This window comes from Dipodomys ordii, unplaced genomic scaffold (genome assembly GCF_000151885.1).
Source record: "Dipodomys ordii isolate 6190 unplaced genomic scaffold, Dord_2.0 Scaffold71, whole genome shotgun sequence".
Classification (NCBI taxonomy): domain Eukaryota; kingdom Metazoa; phylum Chordata; class Mammalia; order Rodentia; family Heteromyidae; genus Dipodomys; species Dipodomys ordii.
The window spans coordinates 1,838,081-1,861,186 of NW_012267287.1; the positions used below are offsets into that span (position 1 = coordinate 1,838,081).

Sequence of the window (23,106 nt, forward strand, 5' to 3'; positions counted from 1 at the left end):
CCATCCTGTCCGAGCCTCGCCCTGCTGGCCGGGCCTTTTGGGCCCCGCCTTCCACGAGCGGCCGGGAGCCCAAGGCCTCGGGTGAGCTGAGCTGGGCGCCCGGCGTGGCAGCGGCCTGGGGCCTAGCCGACCCGCAGCGGAGAAGTGACCAAGCGCCCCGCTGACCCAGCGGCGCCCTGGCGCAGTCCTCCCGGCCTGCCACCCCGGTGGCTCCAGGGAGAGGGGACCGTCCTCCCGGCCTGCCACCCCGGTGGCTCCAGGGAGAGGGGACCGTCCTCCCCGGCCTGCCACCCCGGGGGCTCCAGGCAGAGGGGACCGTCCTCCCCGGCCTGCCACCCCGGGGGCTCCAGGCAGAGGGGACCGTCCTCCCCGGCCTGCCACCCCAAGCATGCTGCTGGCACACCCATCCCTATGAACTGCACCACGAGGCCTGGAGCAGACCACCCCGCACCCGGCTTGGTCCCATTGCTCCCCCTTGGTCTTGTCCATCCTGCTACAGCTGGGTGAATGTCGACCGTGGTGATCTTGAATCCAGACAGCAAAGCCATGTGCAGCGCTCCAGACTTAGTCCTGTCCCCAGAGAATGGGAAGGGGTGCTGGGAAGGGGTGCTAGGTGAGGGCTGCAAACCCAGGATGCCCTGGGCTATGCTGACCAGGGAGACACCTCCAAGGAAGGTTCTAGACACATGGCTCCTCCAGTGGTGCAGACCACGGCTGGGCTGCAGCCCTCCATGCTGATGTCCCTGATGTCCTGAAGGCAGCAGGGCTGCTCACTCTGCACTGCCCCTGCCCCACCACATCCAAAACCAAGCCCTCTTCATCCCCACCAACCTCTGGAGAAACAAGGCCCCATCTGGACGAGCCGTCCAGCCCCATCTTCCGTCTCAGCACTCAATGGGTCTGGCCCCGAGAAGCCCATAGGCTGCATGACCCGTGGTGAACCAAAATGTCACCAGCAGTGACCCGCTAATTCCAGAAACTGGCTTTGGAACCCAGGCCTCAGCAGGAGGCAGCGCGCAGAGACCCCCGCCCCGCCCCGTGACTGTGTTCCTGATAAATGCACCCCAGCTTCTACTGCAATGTAGTTTATTTTTTAAACTTTTTCCTCTTCAGAGCCTTCCACTCGCCCTCCTGGGTGGCCAGGCTGTTAAACAGCTGCTTCACTTTCCGCTTTCTCTCGGCATCCCTGAACGGAAAAGGAAGCAAATCTTGCTCGTGGGCTCCTTTCCCAGGGACGCCTGGCCTTTCCCAACAGCCTGCGGCACTTACTGTGCCCAGCCCAAGATGGAGGGGGCAGACGCAGACCCCCCAGCTCTGGCCTCCCCACCCCCCACCAGGGCAGCGCGGCCCGCCAGCAGCGCGCTCACCGCTCCATCATCTCTGAGAGCTGCATCCTGGCCAGGAACTGGTTGTCCTTCCGGATTTCCCGGACAGCGCCTTTGAACTCCCGCTTGTGCCTGTGGACCAGCCGCCTCCTGTCCTGCTCCTCCCTGCTGCTGCCCTGCTTCCGTCCAAACTCGAGGCTGGAGTGGCAGTGGGCAGTGAGGATGCGCACGTGCCAGGCCCTGCGGCCGGAGCCCCACCTCGGCCAACCCGGGGACGCCCCAGGGGACTCCGGCGCTCACACTTTGACCAGGCGGGGGGTGAAGAGCTTCAGCGGGACTGGCTTGCTCTTCTCGCAGACCAGGGGCCGGTACAGCTGCTTTTGCGTTTCCATTTCTGCCAGGATGCTTCGAGACAGCTCCTGTGAAGTGTGGGCGCGTGGCCCCGGATGTCACCGCAACGTCTCCCGCCGGCCACACCGGTGGCTGCGGGCCCCAGGCTGCCAGAGCCCACGCAGCCCTGCCGGCCCGGCAGCCCCACCCCTGGGTGCCGTGGGCGGGGTGCAACATGGTTGCCGTCTTCCAGACCCCCTTCTGACCCTGAACCCTGGAAGCAGGAGGGGTGCACAGCCCGCCTGCGCACCGCGCCCTGCTCCGCAGTGCCGGGGCTCGCCGCGGCTTGGCCGAGTGCAGTGGCGGGCACCACATGGCGAGGTTTCTGCCAAGTTTCGGACTAATCCTCATTCCAACAGCACCCCGCACCAAGGCCCTGGCTTCCTGGTACCACCATGCCCTTTGGAGGAATATTCCAGAAACCAGCTCAGAGATCAGTTGACCCCTTTCCTCACAGCTCCGGCCGAGCCCCCGAAGCTGCGGAGCTTGCTCTGCCTCACCGCCACACTGAATGTGGAGAAAAGGAGGGGGCGCTCTGCCACGCAGGGACAAGCCCCAGCGTGCTCACGTAAGTGGATGCTAGATGAGAAGGCAGGTACTAGGCAGCCTCCTCCCCTTAAGCTTGGCCAAGCCCATGTGGTTCTAGACGGTGAGGCGGGGACACCCACCCCCGCACCCCAGGTGGAAGCCGTGGTGTGGGGACAGGACTGGACACCCCTGGAGCTCAGGGCTGCAGTGCGGCACCAGAGGGGGCTCATGCGCAGCTTCCCACCCCTTTCCTGTGAGCAGGCCGCCCACCCCGTGGCCTGGACGCGTCACCTGCAGCTGGGGGGGGTGGCCGCTGCCCGCCAGATGCTCCGTCAGGAGGACTCGCAGGGGCCTGGAGATGGCGCGGAAGGACGGCAGGGGGCTGTAGAGGAGCACGCAGCGCCTTAGCAGCGCCAGGCACACGGCCACGCAGGACAGTCTGCAAGGGCAGGAGGCAGTGTGGGCATCAGGGCATGCTACCTTCCTCACGGGGAAACCACACATCTGGCAAAATGGAAATCCCCCCCCACACCCCGGAAGCCCCCGGGTCCTCCCCCCCCAACCCCCCCCCCGCAGGCCGTCATCCCAAAGACTCCCTGTGGACGCCGGGGAGTTGACCTGAAAAAATGCTGTGAATTTGGTTTTTTCTCCCAATGGAGAAAACCGTCCACACAGTATCAACATGGCCCAGACAGGAGTTAACCCGACACAGCCACAGTCCTGAGGTAAAGGAGCTGAAAACAAGGGAATTTCTGGCAGTAAGTGAAAGGCTGCCCTGGGGCGTGCCGCACGTACCTGGCGTGATTGGCCTCCGCCAACGGCAGGGCGCTGTGCCCCGAGGCCCAGCGCAGGGAGAGGCCTCCCCCCTGCCACGCGGCCGCGGCTGCCGTGTCGGAGACCAAGAGCAGCTCCGAGTTCTTCGCAAGCGCTCGGAAAGGGTGCACCGGAGTGAAACCTGGATCCCAAGGCAACAGGACGGAGGTGACCGGAGGCAGCAGGCTTCTTGGCCCCGGTCATGCCACACACCGGGGGAACTGGGCAGAGCCGAAAAACTTTGGCAAGGGCGGTGGGAACATGCTCTTGGAAACCGGTGGCCCTGTCATTCCTGTGGACCTACTGTGTGTTGCAGGAGGCTGTGGTACTGGGCCGTGACCAAGTCCACAGGCTGGCCCTTGCCTCAGTGGCGAGAACAGGAGAGAGCAGAAGAGGGAGGCCAGGAGATAAGCAGAAGAGGCAGCACCGCAAGGTCAAAGGTCAGAATGTGCAAGAGGAAGGCCGGCAAAGACCCAGGATGTGCTGACAGCTCACCCTGGTCACCAGGAGGGACACGGAAGCAGCCAGCGTGGCGTGGCCAGGCCCAGGCCCGCCAAAGGCATGCCCCGGAGCTGAAGCCGGGAGTCCCGGTGCTGGCTGTGCCCCCCCTCCCTACCAGGCCTGATATATAACAACAGGCAGATGATCCAGTTGCCACATAAAATCCTTGAGACAGGTGCCAGGCGCCTGCCTGCCATCCCATGGCTACTCAAAAGGCTGAGATATGAGGACTGAGGTTCAAAGCTAGGCAGAGATCAGTCTATGAGACTCAGAGGCATGGCTTAAATTATACAGTGCCAGCTGTGAGGGGAAAAAGCAGAGTGAGAGCACCAAGTCCTGAGGTCAAGTACTAAGTTCACTACTGGTTCCAAAAAACAAAAACAAGCTTGGCACCAGTGGCTCATGCCTGTAACCCTAGCTACTCTGAGGCTGAGAGCCGAGGGTCACACTCCAAAGCCTGAGCAGGCAGATCCCTGAAGTGCAGGTGTGGCTCAAGCAGTAGAGCAAATTCAAGCCCCAGGACTCACAGAAAAGCCCCAAAAAGCACAAAGAGCCCGACACAGCCGTGCATGCCCTTTCTCCTCGCTGTTTGGGACTTGAAACAGGATCTCGAGTCCAAGATGTTTCATTTTGTTTTTGTTTTTGCTAGGATCAGGGCTTGAACTCAAGGCCTCATGCTTTCATTTGGCTTTTTTGCTCACAGCCATGCTCTACCACTGGAGCCACACCTCCAGCCCAGCATTTTGTTGGTTAACTGAAGGCAGAGTCTTGAAGACTTCCCAGTATGGGCGGGTTTGGTCCTCCAGGTCTCAGCCTCCATGGGAGATGGAGTGAAAGGTGTGGAGCTCAGGGGTCTGAGGCTGGGCAGCAGGGGCTGTCTCAGCGCCACCAGGGGCACAAGGCCAGGTCTTGACCCTGGGCACCTCTCCCCCGGAGATAACGTGAAATTCATGCGTACAATGTATTTGTTTAGCTCAAAATGTGATTCTTTCAACATTTAAAGCTCCCTGCGACAGGGTGCAAGTCTCTTAACTACTTTTGTCGTGTTTCACACTCACGCGTGAAGCTGGCCTCTGGTGTCATACGCTTTGTCTGCGAGCATGCACACACATACACGCTCTCACCCGGACAACACGAATGCTGCTCTTCATGGCAGGAATTCAAGAGTTTATCTATTTTCTACTTTTCCATTGGCCAAACCTGCTCTAATAAATATGGATTCTCTTAAGAGAGAATCCCAAAGTTCAAACATTCTGGCAAATCAACTCACCTTGGCTTTGCTTGTTTGGAGTTGCTATGTAAAGAATCCCCAGAAGAAAATTAATAAGCTCTGGGATGAACCTCCGAGACAGAGCCACGTAATCCAGGAAGAGGCAGCACACGAACAAGCCCTTGACCACGTCAGGGAGGGTCAGGACCGGGCACTGTGGAGGAGTCAGAGAGGACACTCACTGGCAGGCCATGCACCTACCTGTGCCATGCATTCTGGAACTGGCTTCTCGGAGACCTGCACACTCCACGGTCACCACAGAGGAAATGAGCCCCAATAAACAGCCTGTCTACATGCAGGGAAAGGCAACCCTAAAATACTCAGGTACGAACATAGGAAAGGATCGGCTAACCTTTAGCCCCCACCCACCCCGTGTGAGGAGCTGGCTGACAGAGGACAGCTGGCCCTGCTGACCCAGACACGCGGAGCCCTCAGGCCTCCCCGCCCGGTTCGGGCAGGTGCCTCGCGCTGGTCTTCAGTCAGCAGCCTCTCTTGGCTTTGGGTTTTTTGGGAACTAGCTCTTGCTCCCAGCCACACCCCGTGTGGGATGCAGGCTCGGTCTGGCACGGTTAGGGACGAGTGTGTGGGATGCAGGCTCGGTCTGGCACGGTTGAGGGACGAGTGTGTGGGATGCAGGCTCAGTCTGGCACGGTTGAGGGACGAGTGTGTGGGATGCAGGCTCGGTCTGGCATGGCTGAGGGACGAGTGTGTGGGATGCAGGCTCGGTCTGGCACAGTTAGGGACGAGTGTGTGGGATGCAGGCTCGGTCTGGCACAGTTAGGGACGAGTGTGGGATGCAGGCTCGGTCTGGCACGGCTGAAGGACGAGTGTGTGGGATGCAGGCTCGGTCTGGCACGGCTGAAGGACGAGTGTGTGGGATGCAGGCTCGGTCTGGCATGGTTAGGGACGAGTGTGCGGGATGCAGGCTCGGTCTGGCACGGCTGAAGGACGAGTGTGTGGGATGCAGGCTCGGTCTGGCACGGCTGAAGGACGAGTGTGTGGGATGCAGGCTCGGTCTGGCATGGTTAGGGACGAGTGTGCGGGATGCAGGCTCAGTCTGGCACGGTTAGGGACGAGTGTGCGGGATGCTGTGCGGGATGCAGGCTCAGTCTGGCACAGTTAGGGAAGAGTGTGCGGGATGCAGGCTCGGTCTGGCACGGCTGAGGGATGAGTGTGCGGGATGCAGGCTCAGTCTGGTATGGCTGAGGGAGGAGTGTGAGGGATGCAGGCTCGGTCTGGCACGGCTGAGGGATGAGTGTGTGGGATGCAGGCTCGGTCTGGCACGGTTACGGACGAGTGTGCGGCACATACCTTAGTAAGCAGTTGGCTCATGCACACCAGGGCAGGAGTCACCACCGGATGCCAGAAGTCAGAGGTCGGGAACAGCAGCCCAGTAATCTTCAAGTAAATTAGCTGGAGGGAAAGGTTGACCACACAGATTACAATTAAGAGAAAATAAAGTTAAAATAAAGTCACTCAAAAGGGCTCAACAACAGAATTGGTTTCCTAAGGTCCTGGTGATAAAAAGCATCATTTTTTAGATTATGGCGAGTATGATAGAAGCCATACTTCGCCACCTCCACCCCTCCCAGGAAAACCTGCACTGGGGCCATTTGAACCCGAGCTCTGCGCCTGGCACCATGGCCCTTGGGGCCCGGGTCTCAGTCTGGAAGGTGGCAGCAGGTAGGCCCTGGCAAGTCCTGCCATGCAACACCCGGTTCTGCTCTGAGATTCGTGTCTGGTTCCCCACAAAGCCCACAGGAGGCACAGCACCTGCCTCCCAAAAGGCCCTCGCCCACGCCTGGCCTCAACACCTCATCCTGCCAACAGGAGAGAGCTGCTCCAGAGCGGCCGCGCTCAAGTGGCAGAGTGCTTGCTTTGAGCTGTGCCCAGGCCCAGAGTTCAAGCCCCATGAACAACCAAAAAAAAAAAAAAAAGGGACTCACAGTGTGCTCAGAGGCAATGACCGCCTCGGTGGCCCTGGTGGCCAGTACTGAGCACCCAAGAGTCTACCTGGGGACAGGATCCTGGGGCAGCTGCCCGCTGGCAAGTTCCCTGAGCCTTACTTTCCTCCTCCATGTATGGGTGTCCAAGCATACACAGAGGATTAGAAAAAGATTTTGCGAGAGCTGGCTTTCTGAGTGAATACTCAAAATACACTACTCATTTTCCCGGAGTCCTTTGTTTTCGCCCATCCTGGGGCTTGAATCACTTCAACTTTTAATAATTGTTTTTCCAGGCTGGGTGCCAGTAATCCTAACTACTCAGAAGGCAGAGATCTGAGGATCACTATTTGGAAATTCCTCTTTATAATTAACTACCAAAAAACCATTAATGGAGCTATGGCTTAAGTGGTAGGGTGCTAGACCTGATAACAAATAAACAAAAACACAAAAAAAAAACAACTCAAGGGCTGGGAAGGTGGCTCAGTGGTAGAGTGCTTGCCTTGCATGCATAAGGCTCTGGGTTGGATTCCTTAGCACCACATAAGCAGAAAAAGCCAGAAGTGGCGCTGTGGTCAAGTGTAGAGTGCTAGCCTTGAGCTGAAGAGCTCAGGGAGAGTGCCCAGGCCCAGAGTTCAGGCCCCATAACCGACAAAACAAAACAAAAAAAGGCTCAAGGACAGCCCACGGACCTTGAGTTCAAGCCCCAGGACCAGTACACACACAAGAAATCATCCAGAAATGGAGGCTAAGACTTGAAGATATTGATTAGAAACCAGCCTAGGCAGGAAAATGTGTGAGATTTACCTTCAATTAACCACCAAAAAGCTGGAAGTGGAGCTGTAGCTCAAGTGATAGAGCATCAGCTTTGAATGAAAAGTTCAGGGACAGCACCTGAATGCAAGCCCCAGGACTAACGCACCCACCCACATACATACACCTACACACAAAAAAATCTCAACATGAAGCTGTGTGCCAGTGGCTCACACCTATAATCCTAGCTACTAAGGAGGCTGAGATTTGAGGATTGCGGTTCAAAGCCAGCCCAAAGCCAACCCGGGTAGGAAAATCCATGAAGCTCTAATCTCCAATTAATCACCAGAAAACTGGATGTGGTGCTGTGGCTCAAGTGGTAGAGCACTAGCCTTGAGCTGAAGAGCTCAGGGACAGTGCCCAGGCCCAGAGTTCAGGCCCCAGAACTGAAAAACAAAAAAACAACAAAAGTAAAAACCCTCAACATGAGAGCGAGCAGAGAGAAAAATAGGAACCAAACAAAACTAGCTACTCATGCCAGGTACCAGTGGCTCAAACCTGTAATCCTAGTTACTCAGCAGCACAGTTGGAAGCCAGCCTGGGCAGAAAAGGGAAAGTGTGACAATTATCTCTAGTTAAACCACAGAAAAAACCAGAAGTGGTACTTTTGCTCAAGTGATATCGTGCTGTGAGCAAAAGGAACACATGGACAGCGCCTAGCAGAGTTCAAGCCTTAGGGCTGGCAAAAAACAAAAAAAATCTCACCTAGCTGCTTACAGGCTGCGTGGGCTGGGTCCCAGGAGCCCAGTGCTGCTGTTCGTCTTAAAGCACCTTTGCCGTGTCCATTCACGTGAAAGTAAGCCATGCTTTCCATTCCACTTGAGCTCGTGCTGGGGTGAGCCCTCCTCCAGGTCTCTCGGTCCTCCCGGGACCACTCTGGAGTGCCCAGGGACAGGTGGCCCTGGCATACCGTGCACATTGTCTGACGCCAGCCCGACCTGACTTCAGTGCCCGCTTACCACATCCAAACCTGGAAACACCGTCCGACCTTTGGCCTCAAGCATTTCTTCCATGTCGTGCATTGCGTCTCGGAGAACAAATTTGATGGAGTCACTCGCAGTTTCCGGAAACATCTGACAAAGATTGTATAACTGCCTGTTAAGCAGAAGCACAGGTCAGGAGAGGAGGAGTCACACCACAACACATCTCTGGATGAATCCACTTGTAACTTGTGTGTGTGCTGGGGACTGAGCCAAGGCCTTGTGCATGTCAGATGGACTCTCAGCTGACCCTGGCCTGATGTGTGCCCTCCTCCTCCTCTTCCTAGGATCAGCTGAGCTTCCTGGTTATGAGGTAATTTCTTCTGATAGCATTTTAAGATGATCTACATTCATCTTTGCCTTTTCCTGAAAATGTTTTAAAGCCTGAGTTTGGAGTATTACCACTGTTGGGAAACTTCTGAGCCCGACACAGCACTCTACTTGCTCTTTTCTCTACATGCAGAAACCTACAGGGAGACACGGGTTGTGCAGTCCGGGCAGGGGGCGGTCTCATGGCAGGCACAGGTTCTCACCGGCTGCAGGTGCACAGACTCTCCGCCCTTTGGCGCTCTAACAGCCACTAGAGAACCGGGAGCCTGGAGCCACAAGGGTGGCTGGCTTCTAGTACAGTGCTAGCTGTCCCCGTACGGGACAAAGGACATGCTTCCCTGAGAGAGCTTCCGCTCCTGCACTGCCACACCTGCTGCGCCCCACCAGGTGTGGAGTTGGTGCTGAGGCGCCCATAGTGGCAAGCCCCCTTAGCCACCCAGAGCTTAAAGCTTCACTGGTGAGCCAAACAAACAATAAGCTATTTGGACTGCAACTGAAGGCGCAGGGGCTGTCAAGTGAACCTGCTCAAGCTAAAGAATGGGGCCCATCCGGGAGGGTGGCGTCTGGGCAGTAGCCGCGTGCTTGTCCTTTGTCACTGTGGGTTCGTACAGTTGGCCGCGTGCACCACTTCTGAGGGGCAATTCAGCCACTCACTAGGTTCACACCACTATTTCCTTTGCCTCTATGATTCCAAAATGCATACCCAGAGAAAAAAGATCCAACTCAGTCCCTCATCCCTGGTAACAAAAAAGTTTTTACTTACACTACCAATTTATCAATTACTTGGAGGTCTGGTGGATCATTCATTGCCAAATCGCCAATGTATTCCAAAAGGAAGCCAAACAGTTTCTACAAGAACATCAATCAGGAGAGTTGTGACAAGTGCCCAAGACAGAAGGCGGCGGGCACGCGGGCACATGGGCATAGGACCCCTGACCAGCGGCGTTCAATACCCGGGGGAGATGGGCACCAGCACCAGACACAAGGGAAGACACTACTACACGGAGGACCAGGCTATGTGTGCATGGAACAGCAGGCAGTACATCACTGCTAAACCCGAATGGGAAGCTGAGCATGGCGGTCACACCCAGACCCCAGCACTCAGGAGGCTGAGGTATGAGATCGTGAAAGCTGGAGACTCTCTATTAAAAACACAAATGGCTGGGTCTTAGGACCTCACGCATATACTTCTAGTTACTCAGAGAAAACCTAAGGATACAAATTCTCAAGACTCTATCTCCAAACAACCAGCAAAAAGGCAGAAGTTGGAGCATGACTCAAGTGGCAGAGCAGAAAAACTAAACAACAAGGTAATGAACAGTACTGACATGGGGAGATGGGAGAGAAATCATGCAATGCTGAAGTATTTACACTTAAGGAAACATTGTTTTCATTCATGCAGTGACCTGTTTACAACAGACATGTGTCATTTACTTTCAGAGCCAGTTAAGCCTTTTTTTTTTTTGGGTGCTGTCCTGGGGCTTGAACTCAGGGCGTGGGTACTATCTCTGAGCTTCTTTTGCTCAAGGACAGAACTCTACCACTTGAGCGACAGCTCCACTTGCAGCTTTTTCTGAGCAGTTTATAGAGATACAGCCTCACAGGCTGCTTGGGCTGGCTTTAGCCTCCTGGGCCATGCAGGAGTTCTGTTTGCTCCAGACTAGGTACCTCCCCCCGCCCCCAGCAATCACCACACTGACACCAAGGGGCAGGGAGGTCCAGGCCAGGGCTCAAGGCACCTGCAAGCAGCGGTGAGCTCACAGGATACGTCGATCGCACATACTTCTAACTTTGCTTTGTTTCCTGCGGCCAGACTTGGATGGTTGCACTTCTGGATTCTCTCCACCACCAGCAGCTGCTCTGCCGCAGATCTTCCTGACAGCAAAGCCCTCAGCTCCTCATAGGACTCAGGAGCTGTGGGAAAAGAGCCTGCCTCAGTATCATTCAATGGTCAACATGCACGCTTCTGCACAGTGAAATTGCTTCTACTTAAAACGACGACAATTTAACTAACATGTACTTTGTGTGTGTTTCACATCCCATCATCACGAACATCCTAGGAGTTTGGCCCTGTTTGAGCTATGTGAAAGTGCCAAGCTCCACAGACAGCTTGGCCAATGCCTGCCCTTTCTATTGCATATGTGCCGGCAGGCCAAGGGCTGATCCCCATGCCCTGATGTCAGGCAAGCTGGAAGGAGCGGTGGAGCTAAGCAGTGACATCCTGGAGAGGTGGGGTCACTCTAGTTGTCTTGTGTGGGAGAAACGTTAGGCACGGGACCACAAGCACAGCCCCTGAGGTGGCAGACAACGTGATCCCTACAGCCAAGAGACAATTCGTGGGGGCTGGCCACAGAGAACACAAAGTCACAGCCATGGAAGCAAGGTGTGCCTTGTAGGCAGCCCACATAAATACAGTCACACAACCAAGGCAAACCCAACCCTTGTGCCAAGTACCTCAGTGACCTCACCCATTTACAGCAGAGCTGTCACAGGACAGCCCTCTGCACACTTACAGGTGCATCCTGGTCCCCACTTCGCATGCACCACCCCAGGGAGAGACCATGTGTGCATGCCAAGCCCATGTCACAGACCTTATCCAGAATCAGGAAAACCTAATGGTTGTTCTACCTGCAAAGGTATAGGGCAGCTCAGAGCTGGCAGCTTTTCGAGTTTTCTGATGGTCACGTGTCAATCTCTTCCCAGGAGGCTGCTGCTGCTCTTCTTCTGGCTTCTCATCTTCGCCATCGCTCTCTCTGTCTGATTCCAGGTCTGCGTGGCTGTCTGCGCCATCGCTCTCTGTGTGGGCCTCGCCACGCTCACCTTCTCCCTCATCCTCACTGCTCTCATCTTGGTCCTCTTCTTCTTCACTGTCTCGGCCACCAGCCTCCCTGCTCTGCTCTTCCTGGACGTTTTCCTCAATATTCATCTTTCCATCCTGGATAGAACATGGAGACCCCTGGGCATCACGACACAGGCTGACACCCCGGCTAGATGGGTGTGCACCAAAACACCATGCCCACCTAGTAACGGTAACATCCACCGTCACAGGGCCAACCCCTGTGTGAGTTACATAACCCTCTTTATAATTTTACTGAACCTCAGGTCTACTGTTACAGTACCAAAGAGTTAATGGATACAGTCTCCCAAAGAGCACAGTTGCCAGGACTCTGGGGGACATTTAGGTTTTATTAGGGAGCTGCATGGATCCAAGAAGGCATCTAGTGGCCAGGGTATCGGCAGCGGTGAGGGCCTGCAGTGTGCGCCCACCGGCTCCCGAGCGAGGAAAGGGGAAGTTCCAGGTCCTTTCCCCACTGCTCTGATATCCTAGTGTTTTTTGTCAATACCCAGTTTTCTTAGACCCTTTCTTCTCAAAACACCAGATCTGCCTGTTTTTCTGCCCTTAGGTCTGATTGATACAATCTGAAAGGAAAGAAGACTAGAGACCTTATAACTTAAAAACCACTAGCATGGGCACTGGTGGCTCACACCTGTAATCCTAACTACTCAAGAGGCTGAGCTCTGAGGATCACAGAAGCCAGCACAGGCAGGAAAGTCAATCATTCTACTCTGCCCCCTCCCCCACATAGAAGTCTTGAAGTGGAGCAGTGGCTCAAGCCCTACAACACTAGCCGTAAGGTAAAAACCTCATGGACAGAACCCAGGCCTTGAGTTCAAGCCCCAGGACTGGCATAAAATAAAAACAAAAATTCCACTATAGCTGGAATGTGGCTCAGTGGCAGTGTTTGCCTAGCATAAACAAGGCCATGGGCACAGCAGAAAAAAAAAAAAAAATCAAAGAAACTGCACCAGTATAGAAACTTGTCATTTCATTCAAAAATAATCAGAATTCTGGGCTGGGAAGGTGGCTCAGTGGTAGAGCACTTGCCTTGCATGCCTGAGGCCCTGGGTTCCATTCCTCATAAGCAAAAACAAAAAAGCTGGAAGTGGCGCTGTGGCTCAAGTGGTAGAACACTAGCCTTGAGCTGAAGAGCTGAGGGACGGTGCCCAGCCGAGTTCAGGCCCCACAACTGGACCCCCCCACAAAAAAAATCTGAATTCTAACCTTGAGTTAGCTCCCCAACACTGTGTTGACATTGTACAAGTAAGTAGTTAAAACCTACATCACAGCTGGGAATGTAGCTTGGTGGTAGAGTGCTTGCCTAGCATGCATAAAGCCCTGGGTTCAATTCCTCAGTACCAAATACACAGAAAAGGCCAGAAGTGGCACTGTAGCTAGACTTGAGCAAAAGAAGCTCAGGGACAGTGCCCAGGTCCTGAGTTTAAGCCCCAGGACTGGCAAAAAAAAAAAAAAAAGTCTATGCAGTTTATTATCTGTGCTCTACCTCAAACCACTGCTGCTATGGGAGTCCCCAAGAAGTCTGACACAGCTGATTCGCCATGCCTTTTGAAGCAGTGTTTAAAAAGACCGAAAATTCTATGGAATGGGAACCCCTGGCACAACACCTTAATAACAACAATAACTTATTTTTAAAAGATCTAAATTTCCCATCTGAAATGAACCCCATCATTAAATTCATAAATTCCAATGTTTTGGAACAAAAAAGAAAATGAAGCCAAACACCTTACTTTGTAAGAGAGCATATGTCTATCGTCCTTATCTAGTATGAAGCCATCGTTTAAATCATCTGCTGATATATGCTTTGGTTTCTTCACATTTTCATCCTCATCCTTTGCAAGCATTCTTCGAAGTCTTTCAGCCTGGACAGGAAGGAATGAGAGTCACATAGCATACCCATGAATTGCTTGAAGAGGAGGCCTACAGCCCACGTACTCTGAGGGGACACACGACCTGCTTTCTGCTTGAGTCTTCCAACACACAACACTAGACAGACATTCCTTGGAAGACATCCTTATTTAACAAAAACAAACTATTAAATCTTGGGACAGAAATACTCTCCAGTTACAGAGAAGGAAAACCTGTCCTCTGCTGCACTGAGAGCAGTGTGGAGGAAACCCACAAGATTAGGCCAGCAAATCTCCCCACAACCACAGCTGTGGAAGAAGACTGGGATCTGGTTTAGACGCAATGGAATTAAAAATACTCCAGCACACAGGAATGTTTAGAAAGCAATACCCTCCCTCACTATATTGTTAGCAACTATTTTGGAGAAGAGGAATTATAAAGTATGTCCATTTTTGATTTGGTGTTCTTGGATAGATCTGCATTTTACTTGTTTTTGTAATAAGAAATAAAGGTATTTATGATTGAATGAATAATCACTTTAAACATAGTACAGCTTTATTCCATTTTTCAAAATAAGGTCCAAAAAGCCTCTGAGAGAAAGGCAGCACTCATCTGGCAAAGGGAGGCGAGCCCCTCCATACCTCCAGCTTCTTGAGTCGCTCCTGTTCCTCCTTCGCCAGTTCCTCCTCTGTTTTCATCCGGTTAGAGGGCTGGGCTTTCATTTCAAAGCCAAGCTCACGAACCATCATGTCATAAGTGTCGGGCTAGGGTGAAAAGAACACACTTCTCATTTCTAATACTTTTGTTCGGTACTGGTACCAGAGCTTACATTTAGAGCCTTACAACTGCACTCTTCGGGCTTTCTTGGGCTCACAACTGGTACTTTACTTATTGAGCCAGGCCTCTGATGCTTTTTTTTTTTTTAAAAAAAGAAGTCAGACACTTAAGTAATTTTAATGACAAAATCAAGTAAGGAAGCTGAGTCATTTAATTATAAGCCATGAGGGATAATGACCCTTCTTTTTATATAAAAAAGAAGTCCATACAGATAGCATGGAATGGAAGAGTCTAGTAAAGTCTGGATGCCATTTTAGAACAAGCTAAGTCCTAGAACATCTAAGTCCTTTCTTCTGCTAAGGAAGTTATCCTAAGCAGCCTGAAGACTGAGAAATGCAGTTACTTTAGTGGCATGGACTCACCAACTCCTTTGCTCCTAGAAAATTCTCCCCAAAATGTACTGCTTTAGCAAAATAAGCACCAGTCATCTTAATATTAAGCCCCAACATGGGAAAACAACAGGTATACTGATGGCCAGATGATAATGTAATCTTCGGAGATCCTACGGTTTACCTGATATCCAGCCACTCAAACAAGTGTTATCACTTAAAAAGTTAGACAGGGCTGGGAAGGTGGCTCAGTGGTAGAGCGTTTGCCTTGCATGCGTGAGGCCCTGGGTTCGATTCCTCAGCACCACATAAGCAGGAAAAAAAGCCGGAAGTGGTGCTGTGGCTTAAGTGGTAAAGCGCTAGCCTTGAGCTGAAGAGCTGAGGGACAGTGCCCAGGCCCAGAGGTCAGGCCCACGACCAGACCTCCCCAAAAATATAAAATAAAAAGTTAGACAAAAGTTACACAGTAGGAAACAGCTTAGAAAAGGAAGTAAATGTACATTAATTAAACATGTTATATATCAATTTGCAAATATGTAACAGGGAAGTTTAGACACCTATCCTATGCCTGTACCTGAAGTACTTCTAACACAGCAAATACTTAAAGCAACTTGAAATCTGCTTCTATCTCAATATAACAAATATCAAGATAATTTGTTAGCAGTGTTCAACTGAACAACTGCCCTATCTGGAAGGAAGCTGTATGAGATGCTGCTACAGAAGCCAGGTCCTACCTTGGGCTTTTCCTTTTTCTCTCTTTTCTCTGACTTAGGAGTTTTATGTGACAGGAGGGTTTGGATTTCTTTCCAGTCTTGGTCCAGCTTCTCAGTGAGTTCAAGGGCATCTTCTCGTTGAGCCTGTCTCTCCCTCTGGGGAAAAGAAACAATAGACACAGACAACACACCATCATTGCTGAACTTGAACTGAATGGCCCAATGTGTGTAAGAACATACATGAAACCCCTCATGCATAGCTTTCACTGCAAGGTAGTAAGCAGTGGTATTTTTGCAAATATTGACATACACTGAATTAAAAAAAAAACAGCACAAATGTATGTTTAATGAGACAAAATATTCCTATTCAAAATAGGTCATATAAAATATTACATGCAGCCTAAAAATGTTCAGGGACAAAAGCTTAAGCACATACTGTGAGTATGCCTTCTGCTGGGCCTTCCCACATGCAGCACATCAACCAACCCACCTTCTCTTGCTTTGACTTTGCAATGAGCTCTTCAATCAGTTCTTTCCGAGACTTAGGTTTGTTCTCCTCCTCACCATCCTGAGTAGTCTTCCTGTCCAGGAGCTGGGGCCCTCCTCCAAAGTGGGCAGCAGTCAGCTCAGCTGGAGACAAACAGCAGAAAACACCAGTGTAAAGCAGGCCCCGGTGTTATAAACACTTTGAAGTACTCTGCAACATTTTTCCATGAGCACTCTCAAAAATTCACATCCAAAGCTGGGAATGTGGCTTAGTGGTAGAGTGCTTGCCTAGCATGCATGAAGCCTTGGGTTTGATTCCTAAATACCACATACACAGAAAAAGCTGGAAGTGGTGCTGTGGCTCAATTGGTAAAGTGCTAGTCTTGAGCAAAATGAAGCTCAGAGACAGTGCACAGGCGCTGAGTTCAAACTCCAAGACTGGCAAAATAAATAAATAAATAAAAATTCAGCCGGGCGCCGGTAGTTCACACCTATAATCCTAGCTACTCAGGAGGCTGAGCTCAATCTGAGGATCGCAGTTCAAAGCCAGCCCGGGCAGGAAAGCCCGAGAAACTCTTACCTCCAATAAATCACCAGAAAACCGGAAGTGGTGCTGTAGCTCAAGTGGTAGAGCGCAAGCCTTGAGCTGAAGAGCTGAGGGACAGCGCCCAGGCCCAGAGTTCAGGCCCCATGACCGGACCAAAAAAAAAAACCAAGGCAGGAGACTTGGACTCACATGTTGGCCACCACTCCAAGAAAACTCAAGACCTCAAATCAAGTACCTATTGTTTTTGTTTTTTGTCTCTTTTGAAAAAGACTGTTATACCCAGAAAAAATCTGAACCAGGGTTGCAGAGGAAAAAGAGTGTGGAACTGGCAGTGTGGTATGTACCTACACCCTGTCCCCACCCACAGGGCTTAGACACAAAAAAGCCTTGAGCAAATGACAGAGGCAGAAATCATCAACAGTCACTAATCTAGACTGGTAATGTGGCTCAAATGGTAAGGGCAGGCCCTGAGTTCAAGCTCTAGTGAGGAGGTAGGGAGGAGGAGGAAGGAGGATCACTTGGCTGTATTAGGACAAAAGAAAAACATTTGGAGGGCTGGGAAGGTGGCTTAGTGGTAGAGCGCTTGCCTTGCATGCCTAAGGTCCTGGGTTCGATTCCTCAGCACCACATAAGCAAAAAGAAAAAAGCCGGAAGTGGCGCTATGGCTCAAGTGGTAGAGCGCTAGCCTTGAGCTGAAGAGCTGAGAGACAGTGCCCAGGCCCAGAGTTCAGGCCCCACGACTGGACCAAAAAAAAAGAAAAACATTTGGAGAGTCATCAAATCTGGAATGGAAAATACCTCTTAAAAGAAAACCACAATTTCTCAGATGGGTAAACAGACATGTGAAATGATTTACAGAACACTGCTCATCTAGCTCAGGCCTCAAGCACGCTAACCCTTGCAGCCTTCAGAGAGCTAAGGCCTCATGCCACCTGGCAGGGCTCTGCCCTGGCACTCCAACCATGTTCCCACCTCTCTAGCTGTACTTCCTATGTGAGCTGCTGCCTGGTTAATCCAAACTCAAGGTGTCAGTCATGTTCCAAGTCACCAAGCCATGCCGTCCCTAGAATGACCCTCCCATCTCCTCACATCCCCACAGACCATCAGCTAATAACCTCTATCTCCCTGAGAAAACACAAGACGAGGTAGCCTCGGCCACTCAAAACTGTTGGGGACAAGCCAGCCTTTGCAGTACGTGGCAATCTGGGCTTCCCAGAAACTCAGGCCAAAGACCTTGGGAGTCATCCTTGATTCCTTTCTCCCACACCCACTTCCAAATCACTCCTAAGTTCAATTGGGCCTGTCTTCTCATGGGATGGACTCCATGGCACAAAAGCCTGCCGTACATCACCCTCCCAAATAAAAGTCACACTCTTCCCACAGGTCCCCTATCCCCACCACCACCCTACTCAGGTGCTCTCAGCCACCACCTTCCCATATTGCCCTTCAGGCCCTGCAGAGTCACTACTCCTACCAGAGGGAGCCACTTCTTTGGAAAGGCCAGTGATGACTACCAAGATGGCGTGTCCCAGCTGTCTGGCTTTGTTTTACTCACACATTGCACCTTGGTTAAACGGCAGAGCTCAGTGATGTACTTTATTTACTGTCTGGGACATCCACATACCATGAGTGGCAAAAGTCGGGTTTCCCCAGAGCCAAGAGCAATAGCTGGCAAATAGACCTGCATTTGATGAATGATTGCTATTTCTCGACAAGTTCAGCGTATCAGAAAATATGATTCACTACCAATATTCTAGTAAGTTAATGTTTACAGTATTTTCTCAAAACTGTACAAAATGCAGTAATGTAACAATTACATAATGAGTCAGAAAAGGATTCTTGGAAAAAAGAAAGAAAAATCCTCTTTTAGGCATATTCACATGGGATTTAGTTGGGAAACTTTTAAATCCCAACAGTATTGAGTATGTAGAATGATCATCAGCACAATAATGTTATTACCTGTTAGTGACATACTAACTGACACAGGACAGGACACCTCAGTTTAGGAGCCAGCCCGAGGCGAACATGAAGCTCAGCTCTGCCTACATCTCAGCAGCTCAAGTAAATTACCAATCTGTTGTATGTAGTCTCAGCTTCTGAACCTGCAAAATGAGTAACACTTACCTCACAAGGTTGGTGGGGTTTTCTGGTGACAGAAGAGGAACCTGGGCCTCTTGCACATTTTAGATGTGCTCTACCACGGAGCTACCTCCCCAGACCCAGGGGCAGCTGATTAAGATAAAGTTCTCCTGATCTAAGAGAATGCAACTTTACAACAGACTTTGTTGTCTCATTTAAAAAATTATAGTAGATGTTTCTCTTTAAAGAGGCTTTTCTTTTATTATCTTGATCCTGATGAGCTTGTAACCAAATCAAAGAGTAATAGCAAATCTTCAGTAACTCCTAGGACCCATTACTTAAAAGATAATGGGATTTTTGTCCCTCTGGAAACCTGGCCATCACTGCAGCCCACACCAAGGACCAAACCAAAGAACCAAATAAAATGGTTACCTTGGGGGCACAGAGAAGCATGACCCCCGAAATAAACGCACTTTTATAGTGCAGCATGCATCTTTTTTTTTTTTTTTTGGTGCCAGTTTGGGTCTTGAACTCAGGGCTTCAAGCTCTCACTTAGCTTTTTCATTTAAAACTGGCACTCTACCAATTGAGCCACACCTCCACATCTAGATTTTGCTGGCTAATTGGAGATAAAAGTCTCTCAGGCTGGCTTTGAACCATAATCCTCAGGTCTCAGCCTTCTGAATAACAAGGATTACAGGCATGAACCACAATCTTGATCAATGAAATGTACAAAGAGAAAGGTACAGAAAATAAAACCGACCATTTCTTACTCAATGCTTAGTCAGTGTACTACTCCTGGTATCCTTAAACAGCAAGCTGGTTCTATGCCTTGGGCTATCTTAACTCCTAAGCCTTTTGCCTCCCAGACTAACTAGATATCCAAAAGTGGTAATGAGCTTTAATGCCTTAACTGTTCAGGCACTGAAAAACACCAAGGCTTTCAGCCCATTGATTTTAGTTCTGTATAACTTTGATCTGAAGATATTAGAAATTGGGATACACCTTTAACTTACAAAGAATGCAAACTAGCATTACGCTTACAACTTTATAAACAGGATCTAAGGTTATTAGATTTGGAACTGAGTCTTCATTTCACTGGTATATTAGTATCTAAAAAGGCCAAGATTTAATCAGTTATTATCTGTAGCAACTCTCAATATGGGTTCCACAAGAAAATGCTGTAATTGCTCCCATGGTAAATAAAAATAAAAGGTTTGGAAGCATAGCTCAAATGGTAGAGCACCTGCCTTGTAAGCAAAGCCTTCAATACAAACTCTAGTATGGCCAAATCAAACAACAAACAAAAACTAAAAGAAAGAAATACATACATATCATTTATCACGGGGTCAGAATTTGTAAAACAGTAAGAGGTAAAGCGGAGCAGTTCAGTGCGAGGGTGCTTTTCCTCAGATCAGCCACGTGAGCTTCCTCCACATCTCTGCTTCTATGGGCTTGTTGGTAAATGAGCCACTGTGATGTTCAAAACTGAAACCGAGTATTACAGTGCTTTCTTAGCACCTGACTCCATCTTAAACCATGGATATGTGCAGAATAAGTATCAGGAGGTGAAACCTCTGTTTAACATCATTCCTGAGGTCTCCAGAGAGCAGAAGGTGGGAAGGCACACAGACTACCCCTGCCCCCAGCACTCAAACCTCGACCCTTACCAGACAATGCTCCTCGTTCTTCGGCATCGCTGTCACTGTCCACAATGTCATTATGCTTCTCGATGTCTGCCAAAGACTGGCCATAATGAGTTAGCTCTTCATCTTCATTTAGGTTGTAGATGTTTTTTTTTTCATGTTGTCGCTGAAAAGGGGAGAGGGGGGATCACTTTCTTAAAATAACCATTTATTTCCCAGCAAATTCTAATTTTTTCCATTGAAATATGACAATCTAGTTAAAACAGGCTTAAGATTACCTTGGATCATTTGAACAATTCAGATATAACCAGAACTCACAGCGAAATTAAATTTTTTTTTCTGGTGAGACAGGGACTTGAACTCAGGTCCTTGTACTAGATAGGCAAGGGTTCTACCACTTCAGGCACATCCTTAGCCCCATTTTATTTTAGTTATTTTTCAGATAGGGTCTTTTATTAGGTGGACCTGGACTGCAGTCCTATTTAGGCCTCATATGTAGCTACAATGACAGGCAGATGAGGTGTGGGCCTTGGTAACTTTTTTTCCCAAGCTAAGCTAGAACTACAATTCTTCCTCATGAGCAGCTGGGATTACAGTTATGCTCCACCATGCCTACTTCTCAGAAGGGAATTCTTCAATAAATCAATGAGCCAGCCAAGTGTTGGTGGTTCAAGCCTGTAATCCTAGCTTCTCAAGAGGCTGAGATCTGAAGATTATGTTTCAAAACCAACCAAAGAAACAAATCTGAGAAACTCTTATTTCCAATTAACCAGAATAAAGCCAGAAGTAGAGGTGTGGCTTAAGTGGTAGGGTGCCAACCTTGAGAAAATAAGCTAAAGAGCTGAAGGTCCTGAGTACAAGCCTTAGTAATCAGCAACCAAAAATAAAAAATAATCAATAGGCCCAACTAAGCTCCTAGTAAATCAAGTAGTATTTGGTAAATCATGTGGTCTTTCCCCACTAGCAATGCTCCTCCATCTACTTGTCCTTCAGCTAACAAAGCTAGTTACTGCTCAGTTAAGAACTCCAGATTTCTTACTGTCATTTGCTCTGGGTAAGAGGTCCTTCCATCCAGTAATAGTTCCATTACCTCCACTGGCCTAATCAGACAGGTATCTACACATGAAAGCCTAGGATCCACAGAACTATACAAGAACGAAGAGAAAGTTTTCCCCTTGGGTTATATAAATTTTACAACACATGTTCTTCCATTTTTTTCCCCCATACCTGTTGTTCCAGAGCAAATCTCTTCATCATCTTTTCCTCTGGGCTTATGTTGCTATTGTATTCTCCAAAGCGTTTATCTGTAAATACATTGGACTTATCTCTTTCTTTATACTCCTTTAGTAAAGTCTGGGTACGCTGAAAAAGAGATCAGAAATAATGCTCACAAAAAAATACTTGCAATCTCTACTAACTGGGACATCAGAATGGTATACATTTAAAAATTCAGAGCTTATAGAAAGGTGCTTCCCCTTTGGAACCAAAGCAGAGTCTCAAGCTCCAGAACTTCCATTACTCTGCATGATACTGAGCAAACCTCCACTCTTTCTGGGTTCAGTCTCCTAATTTGTGAAGTGGCACTGCAAGGTCTAACTCAATAGGCTTTTGTGAAACATTAGGAATAAGAAAGTAGATCTCAATTAAATAATAATAAGCAGTGCCCTGTGTTGTTAAAGTTCATACATAACCTGCTTCTGTCCCACAATAGGCTTTCTCCAGTAAGGAAAGACCTGAAAGAGAAAATCCACTGTCTTAGTGATAACAGGATAATTAGTTCCTAAGCTTGTCAGTGCTGGAGACACTCAACTGTTTTTCTAGTTGCAGCAATAGCCTTACAATTTAGGATTTAAATGTTTACTTTGGGCTGAGGAGACCAGAGAAAGTCAGACTCCTTCCATCACAGGAAGGGGCTACTTCCCACTGAAGGTATTTCTAGGAAATGTTTAACTGTGTCTTTATATGCGATGCACGACCATAAAAGAAGTTTAGCAAGTGGGGGCATAGTCCACCCTTTAGAAAATCAAGAGGAACAATATTTAAAGCATGTAACTCAAGAACTTACAGCAAGTATCAGAATACTGGATATTCTCCCAGAAGCAGCAAGGAATAAGTTTGTTATTATTATTATTCAAAAGTTGGTTATCTTTAAAGTTAAATTCTACAAAGCAAGAGATGATGGAGGGGAGCAGGAAATGGCTGTTGCTCCCGCAACCTGGACCGACTGTGTCAGAACTTGTATTCAGTGCAGAAATTCTTATAGCTGGGAAGAGACTAACAGGAGCTTGTATGTCAATCAGTGAGGGAAGCAACTGGTGCCAAGATGAAATCGTAACAGAAAACCCTTGGAATGATCCAATTCAGACTTTATAAGCCAGCCAGGAGTTTGATGGGGATCTGAATGTTTCTTGTATCCCCCTCAGGGATTCCTGGGTGCCCTGAACGAGCCCGGCCAAGTGGAATGATAGGTAACCCAGGACGGGAGGGGCATCCCATCGGGGCCTCCGGTCACTAACCCCAGGGCAGAGCCTCTACTCTCAAAAGCCCGGGAGGTCAGTCCAGAGTGGAGCCCCACCAACGACACCCCCTGCCCAGCTAGCCCGGACTTTGGGAGGCGCTCACTCTCTGGATTTGCGCAGGACCAGCAGAACACTAGGACGGAGCCACGAGGGCCGGAAAGACCTGAGACGCACGGAGCGCCCCGTTTCAGTAGCCAAGCAAGTGACAGCGACAAGGGCCTCAGGGCAAAGCCATCAGACCTCCACCGAGGATCCCCGAGACCTCAGGGGATCACGACCGAGTAGGGCGCCGGTGCGGCGGCGGCGCCCGGGGTGGTGGGCCCCTCACCTTCCGGAGGGCGCGCGCGCGGGC

The 23,106-nt window shown here is 50.2% G+C and overlaps 2 protein-coding genes across 2 annotated transcripts in view; both read right to left on the bottom strand.

The window, feature by feature from the left end:
* Mfsd10 (major facilitator superfamily domain containing 10) overlaps positions 1–876 on the bottom strand; it is a 4,099-nt gene extending 3,223 nt beyond the window's left edge. The window contains exon 1 of the mRNA XM_013023882.1: positions 775–876. Coding sequence (XP_012879336.1) covers positions 775–876 — 102 coding nt within the window. The remainder of the gene's footprint in view (positions 1–774) is intronic.
* A 193-nt stretch (positions 877–1,069) lies between these two features.
* Nop14 (NOP14 nucleolar protein) lies at positions 1,070–23,106 on the bottom strand (the record flags this gene model as incomplete). The annotated part of the gene is made up of 18 exons (XM_013023883.1): positions 1,070–1,186; positions 1,368–1,523; positions 1,626–1,744; positions 2,535–2,682; positions 3,039–3,198; positions 4,828–4,981; positions 6,139–6,240; positions 8,543–8,678; positions 9,657–9,742; positions 10,677–10,807; positions 11,522–11,828; positions 13,481–13,612; positions 14,240–14,362; positions 15,499–15,633; positions 15,968–16,107; positions 20,260–20,401; positions 21,463–21,597; positions 23,083–23,106. Coding segments are annotated over 18 exons (2,430 nt in total), but the record flags the coding sequence as incomplete, so codon positions are not given.